General features: G+C 45.8%; 1 protein-coding gene across 2 annotated transcripts in view; it reads left to right on the plus strand.

Annotated features, from left to right (window-relative positions):
• Positions 1 to 7,583, plus strand: part of LOC109969286 (fibronectin type III domain-containing protein 7-like) — a 59,090-nt gene that overhangs the window by 14,305 nt on the left and 37,202 nt on the right. For both annotated transcript variants that reach the window (XM_020616034.1, XM_020616033.1), the window contains exons 10-12: positions 105 to 163; positions 6,554 to 6,752; positions 6,899 to 7,165. In XM_020616034.1, coding sequence (XP_020471690.1) covers positions 105 to 163; positions 6,554 to 6,752; positions 6,899 to 7,165 — 525 coding nt within the window. The remainder of the gene's footprint in view (positions 1 to 104; positions 164 to 6,553; positions 6,753 to 6,898; positions 7,166 to 7,583) is intronic.

Raw genomic sequence — 7,583 nt, forward strand, 5'->3', positions numbered from 1 at the left:
TGGTAAAAATGATTTAAATGTGTCTTTGATGTTGTTACACAATAATGATCGTGTCATTCATAAAGAGAGACTGACAGTAATTGATGTGTTGTTTACTCTTCCAGGACCATGTGCTCCCACTAATGTGTCCAGCCAGCTGAACTGCAGTGCTGACATTGCTCAGGTGTCCTGGACTCCCAGTGTCAATGCAGTGAGCTATGCTGTGACAGCCACCAGCAATGGACAGAGTCTCACCTGCACCAGCTCCAGCAGCAACTGCACCCTGAGTAACCTGGTCTGTGGCCAGACGTACAACATTAGCGTGACTGCCACTGATGGCAACTGTGTCAGCAACTACAGTGACCTGTTCACACAGAACCAAGGTAGTAAAGGGGAGGTGGGCACACATTTGATCAGACCAACCTGTCATGATTCAGTTTTGATTTCCTGTTTAAGTCTTTTATTCTTAGATACCTTGTGTCTCTTACCATTTCACCTACCTCAGCTTTAAGAGGCGTTCAGCTAGGATGTGGTATGTGCTGCGCCCGCCACTTGGGGTTGGGCACAGCACAAGGGAGGTGGGCACACATTCGCAAATTGCACACATTTGGCACCAGCTGCTATGTGACCAAAAAGCTTTCCAGAAGATGGTTATCAGGCTATTAACTAGTTTTTTGAGCAGCGGGCTTGCATGCATGATGTAGCTATCTGCATGTCAGTGAAAAGCTATGGCTTTGGTTGCGTTAATGAGGAGGAGGAGACGAGCTGCAGCAAAGAAGAAGCCCACCAAAATCAGCTTCTCTTCCTTTTTCTTTGTGGTCTGATTGGTTCTCTGCAACTGGATGCATCAAGGTGTCATCACAGAGTGCTGCACCCAAGTTGCAGTTTTTTTTAACTTCAGCGCAAGGACAGCATAGCGCACATATGTTCTTGAGCTGCACAACACATAGAAATGAATGGGTTTGAAAGCAGAATGCAGCACCTACTGCATCCTGTCTGAAAGCCTCTTAATGCTGCTAATTGGCCACCTGATTGAGTTCACCTGTGTGTCATCTCCTGTCCATATAACCTGCTTCCTGTTTTTAGTTAGCTGCCAGATAGTCGCTCACAATTTGTTGAAGCTCTCGAGCTTCACCTGAATGTCATGCTTCCTGTAAACTGCCTGACCTGTGTTATTGCCTCTCATTCTAATTTTTGGTTTACTCTGCCACTTGTTTTTGATGCTCACTTGGCTGAAACACCTAATTATGTGAATGTTGTCTCCTGTGGAGAGAAATAACGAGTGTGTCATGCTATTGTAATACCCACCTGGTTCTGTACTCACCGGTCATACTCTACTCGCCTGGTTGAACACCAAATGTATGAATGTTGTTTCCTGTGGAGAAAATATGAGTGCTTGATTTTATTGTATTATCTATCTGGTTCTGTACTCACCATCTGTGGGTCCATGTCTGAGTGCCCTGTTTTCTGCCATACCTAGTGAAGCCCGCCATTTTGTTTAGTGCCAGCATCTTCTTCAGTCTGCTCAGTTGATTTCTTTGCTCAGCTTTAAATTGTTTGCCTGCACTGTTGTCATCGATACTCACCCGTGTATCTCCAAGCCTGGTTTAAAGTACTATCTATACCTACCCTGTTACTCACCTGTGGAGTCCACTATCTTCTGGTTATGTGGTCATTCCTGTCGGCTCTCTCTGAGGTTCTGGAAGAAGGCTATTATTCCTTACCTGGTTTCTCACCTGCATGGTTCATCATTGTCTGGTCCTGCCTTCTGATACTCGGACAGTCCTCTGCTGTTTTTGTATTCAACCCTTGAGGTTTTTGCCTTGTACCTGTAAAGGTAATGGAGTACACAGCTGTGAGCAGAAGAAGCATCTTGGCCAACATAATTACTTCTTACAGTTTCGTACCGTGGATCAGATGAAGATAACATCATCACAACAGTTTCAGTTTCTGTTTCTAAGTGGAACAATGCCACCTCTGTTCCTGCTCTATGGTGGCTCGAGGGGAACACCACTACTTCTATTCCTGTTCCCAAGTGGGTCAGCATGGGCAATGCCAACACTGCCTCTGTTACAGTTCCCTGATGGGTTGGGGATGACATCGCCTCTGTTCTAGTTCACACCAGTGGATTGGCTGGAGCTGCCGAGGTCATTTCTGTCTCTGTTCCTCTTCAAGCCCATGGGTCAGCTGGAACTGCTGTCTGGCCCTGAACCTGCCAGTGGGTTGGCTGAAGCCACCGAGACCATGTCTGCCTCTGAACCCGTCATTGGGTTGGCTGGAGCTGCTGATGCCACGTCTCGTAGGTTGCCGAAGATGGTATCACCTGTCTGAATCCTCATGTGACAAAGACAGTGCCATCTCTACTCTTGAGCCAGAGTTCCTGGTTGCACATTCAGGGTCACCCTAGCCGGTGTTTTCTCAACTGATGTTCTCTTTGCATCTGACCCTGGGTTGTAAGTTTGCTTTTTGAACTTCTAGGTGTAATTTTGGATTACCTTTTGCAAAGGATTTTTTGAGACTGGGCTCAAGCAATTTATAGGTGTGTGCAAAGAAGATTATTGTATTTTTTGCAAGATATTCTACCACCTGTTTTTGAAGTGAAGTCATCCATTTTACCCTCTACCTCAGTCTGCTCAGTTTCTTCCATCTGAGTAATTGGTTAGCCAAGAGCCAGGTATGTTAGCATAAAACTGGCCGAGGGGGACACAAGTAACCCGACTCTATTTAAAGGTCAAAATCCAGTCCAACACCAGCTGTACAATGAGTTCAATGAGACTTAAAGATGTGGCTATGTTTGTAGTTTTTTTAAATTCACTGTAGATAAAATTGCAGCGTACTTGCCTGATGGTTTCTGACTGATCATTTGTCTCTGCCAGTTCCATGCGCTCCACAGAACATCAGCAGTAACCTGACATGTGGCTCCAATATCTTAACGGTCAGCTGGATTTCTTCTGCCGTGGCCCTCAACTACCATGTCACTGCTGTGCCACTGGCTGGAAACACAAGTTCACTAAGCTGCCAAACTAATAGTAGCAGCTGCAGTGTGAGTGGCCTTCAGTGTGGACAGACTTACAATGTTTCTGTCAAAGCTTGCTCTGCTGGCTGCAGTGGAGTGAGTAGCACACCACAGACTGTTCAGACAGGTAATAAAAATACTGATGAAGAAACGATAACCTGTCCATTGAGAATATTTTGTTACTGTGACTTATTTCATGGGTGTCTCAGAAGATTTCTGGTAAAAATGATTTAAATGTGTCTTTGATGTTGTTACACAATAATGATCGTGTCATTCATAAAGAGAGACTGACAGTAATTGATGTGTTGTTTACTCTTCCAGGACCATGTGCTCCCACTAATGTGTCCAGCCAGCTGAACTGCAGTGCTGACATTGCTCAGGTGTCCTGGACTCCCAGTGTCAATGCAGTGAGCTATGCTGTGACAGCCACCAGCAATGGACAGAGTCTCACCTGCACCAGCTCCAGCAGCAACTGCACCCTGAGTAACCTGGTCTGTGGCCAGACGTACAACATTAGCGTGACTGCCACTGATGGCAACTGTGTCAGCAACTACAGTGACCTGTTCACACAGAACCAAGGTAGTAAAGGGGAGGTGGGCACACATTTGATCAGACCAACCTGTCATGATTCAGTTTTGATTTCCTGTTTAAGTCTTTTATTCTTAGATACCTTGTGTCTCTTACCATTTCACCTACCTCAGCTTTAAGAGGCGTTCAGCTAGGATGTGGTATGTGCTGCGCCCGCCACTTGGGGTTGGGCACAGCACAAGGGAGGTGGGCACACATTCGCAAATTGCACACATTTGGCACCAGCTGCTATGTGACCAAAAAGCTTTCCAGAAGATGGTTATCGGGCTATTAACTAGTTTTTTGAGCAGCGGGCTTGCATGCATGATGTAGCTATCTGCATGTCAGTGAAAAGCTATGGCTTTGGTTGCGTTAATGAGGAGGAGGAGACGAGCTGCAGCAAAGAAGAAGCTCACCAAAATCAGCTTCTCTTCCTTTTTCTTTGTGGTCTGATTGGTTCTCTGCAACTGGATGCATCAAGGTGTCATCACAGAGTGCTGCACCCAAGTTGCAGTTTTTTTTAACTTCAGCGCAAGGACAGCATAGCGCACATATGTTCTTGAGCTGCACAACACATAGAAATGAATGGGTTTGAAAGCAGAATGCAGCACCTACTGCATCCTGTCTGAAAGCCTCTTAATGCTGCTAATTGGCCACCTGATTGAGTTCACCTGTGTGTCATCTCCTGTCCATATAACCTGCTTCCTGTTTTTAGTTAGCTGCCAGATAGTCGCTCACAATTTGTTGAAGCTCTCGAGCTTCACCTGAATGTCATGCTTCCTGTAAACTGCCTGACCTGTGTTATTGCCTCTCATTCTAATTTTTGGTTTACTCTGCCACTTGTTTTTGATGCTCACTTGGCTGAAACACCTAATTATGTGAATGTTGTCTCCTGTGGAGAGAAATAACGAGTGTGTCATGCTATTGTAATACCCACCTGGTTCTGTACTCACCGGTCATACTCTACTCGCCTGGTTGAACACCAAATGTATGAATGTTGTTTCCTGTGGAGAAAATATGAGTGCTTGATTTTATTGTATTATCTATCTGGTTCTGTACTCACCATCTGTGGGTCCATGTCTGAGTGCCCTGTTTTCTGCCATACCTAGTGAAGCCCGCCATTTTGTTTAGTGCCAGCATCTTCTTCAGTCTGCTCAGTTGATTTCTTTGCTCAGCTTTAAATTGTTTGCCTGCACTGTTGTCATCGATACTCACCCGTGTATCTCCAAGCCTGGTTTAAAGTACTATCTATACCTACCCTGTTACTCACCTGTGGAGTCCACTATCTTCTGGTTATGTGGTCATTCCTGTCGGCTCTCTCTGAGGTTCTGGAAGAAGGCTATTATTCCTTACCTGGTTTCTCACCTGCATGGTTCATCATTGTCTGGTCCTGCCTTCTGATACTCGGACAGTCCTCTGCTGTTTTTGTATTCAACCCTTGAGGTTTTTGCCTTGTACCTGTAAAGGTAATGGAGTACACAGCTGTGAGCAGAAGAAGCATCTTGGCCAACATAATTACTTCTTACAGTTTCGTACCGTGGATCAGATGAAGATAACATCATCACAACAGTTTCAGTTTCTGTTTCTAAGTGGAACAATGCCACCTCTGTTCCTGCTCTATGGTGGCTCGAGGGGAACACCACTACTTCTATTCCTGTTCCCAAGTGGGTCAGCATGGGCAATGCCAACACTGCCTCTGTTACAGTTCCCTGATGGGTTGGGGATGACATCGCCTCTGTTCTAGTTCACACCAGTGGATTGGCTGGAGCTGCCGAGGTCATTTCTGTCTCTGTTCCTCTTCAAGCCCATGGGTCAGCTGGAACTGCTGTCTGGCCCTGAACCTGCCAGTGGGTTGGCTGAAGCCACCGAGACCATGTCTGCCTCTGAACCCGTCATTGGGTTGGCTGGAGCTGCTGATGCCACGTCTCGTAGGTTGCCGAAGATGGTATCACCTGTCTGAATCCTCATGTGACAAAGACAGTGCCATCTCTACTCTTGAGCCAGAGTTCCTGGTTGCACATTCAGGGTCACCCTAGCCGGTGTTTTCTCAACTGATGTTCTCTTTGCCTCTGACCCTGGGTTGTAAGTTTGCTTTTTGAACTTCTAGGTGTAATTTTGGATTACCTTTTGCAAAGGATTTTTTGAGACTGGGCTCAAGCAATTTATAGGTGTGTGCAAAGAAGATTATTGTATTTTTTGCAAGATATTCTACCACCTGTTTTTGAAGTGAAGTCATCCATTTTACCCTCTACCTCAGTCTGCTCAGTTTCTTCCATCTGAGTAATTGGTTAGCCAAGAGCCAGATATGTTAGCATAAAACTGGCCGAGGGGGACACAAGTAACCCGACTCTATTTAAAGGTCAAAATCCAGTCCAACACCAGCTGTACAATGAGTTCAATGAGACTTAAAGATGTGGCTATGTTTGTAGTTTTTTTAAATTCACTGTAGATAAAATTGCAGCGTACTTGCCTGATGGTTTCTGACTGATCATTTGTCTCTGCCAGTTCCATGCGCTCCACAGAACATCAGCAGTAACCTGACATGTGGCTCCAATATCTTAACGGTCAGCTGGATTTCTTCTGCCGTGGCCCTCAACTACCATGTCACTGCTGTGCCACTGGCTGGAAACACAAGTTCACTAAGCTGCCAAACTAATAGTAGCAGCTGCAGTGTGAGTGGCCTTCAGTGTGGACAGACTTACAATGTTTCTGTCAAAGCTTGCTCTGCTGGCTGCAGTGGAGTGAGTAGCACACCACAGACTGTTCAGACAGGTAATAAAAATACTGATGAAGAAACGATAACCTGTCCATTGAGAATATTTTGTTACTTTGACTTATTTCATGGCCGTCTCAGTTAGAAGACTCTTGGTAAAAATGATTTAAATGTGTCTTTGATGTTGTTACACAATAATGATCGTGTCATTCATAAAGAGAGACTGACAGTAATTGATGTGTTGTTTACTGCTGAACTGCAGTGCTGGCATTGCTCAGGTGTCCTGGACTCCCAGTGTCAATGCAGTGAGCTATGCTGTGACAGCCACCAGCAATGGACAGAGTCTCACCTGCACCAGCTCCAGCAGCAACTGCACCCTGAGTAACCTGGTCTGTGGCCAGACGTACAACATTAGCGTGACTGCCACTGACGGCAACTGTGTCAGCAACTACAGTGACCCGTTCACACAGAACCAAGGTAGTGAAGGGGAGGTGGGCACACATTTGATCAGACCTACACACACCTTGAGCGATTGTTTCTGACTCTGATGTAGATAGGTCCAGTAATATTTGAATGCAGTGTACTTGCCTGATGGTTTCTGACTGATCATTTGTCTCTGCCAGTTCCATGCGCTCCACAGAACATCAGCAGTAACCTGACATGTGGCTCCAATATCTTAACGGTCAGCTGGATTTCTTCTGCCGTGGCCCTCAACTACCATGTCACTGCTGTGCCACTGGCTGGAAACACAAGTTCACTAAGCTGCCAAACTAATAGTAGCAGCTGCAGTGTGAGTGGCCTTCAGTGTGGACAGACTTACAATGTTTCTGTCAAAGCTTGCTCTGCTGGCTGCAGTGGAGTGAGTAGCACACCACAGACTGTTCAGACAGGTAATAACAATACTGATGAAGAAACGATAACCTGTCCATTGAGAATATTTTGTTACTGTGACTTATTTCATGGGCGTCTCAGTTAGAAGACTCTTGGTAAAAATGATTTAAATGTGTCTTTGATGTTGTTACACAATAATGATCGTGTCATTCCTAAAGAGAGACTGACAGTAATTGATGTGTTGTTTACTCTTCCAGGGACATGTGCTCCCACTAATGTGTCCAGCCAGCTGATCTCTAGTTCTGGCATTGTTCAGGTGTCCTGGACTCCCAGTGTCAATGCAGTGAGTTATGTTGTAACAGCCACCAGCCATGGACAGAGTCTCAACTGCACCAGCTCCAGCAGCAACTGCACCCTGACTAACCTGGTCTGTGGCCAGACGTACAACATTAGTGTGGCTGGCGCTGTTCGCCCCCG

Source organism: Monopterus albus, unplaced genomic scaffold, assembly GCF_001952655.1.
Source record: "Monopterus albus unplaced genomic scaffold, M_albus_1.0 scaffold172.1, whole genome shotgun sequence".
Lineage (NCBI taxonomy): Eukaryota > Metazoa > Chordata > Actinopteri > Synbranchiformes > Synbranchidae > Monopterus > Monopterus albus.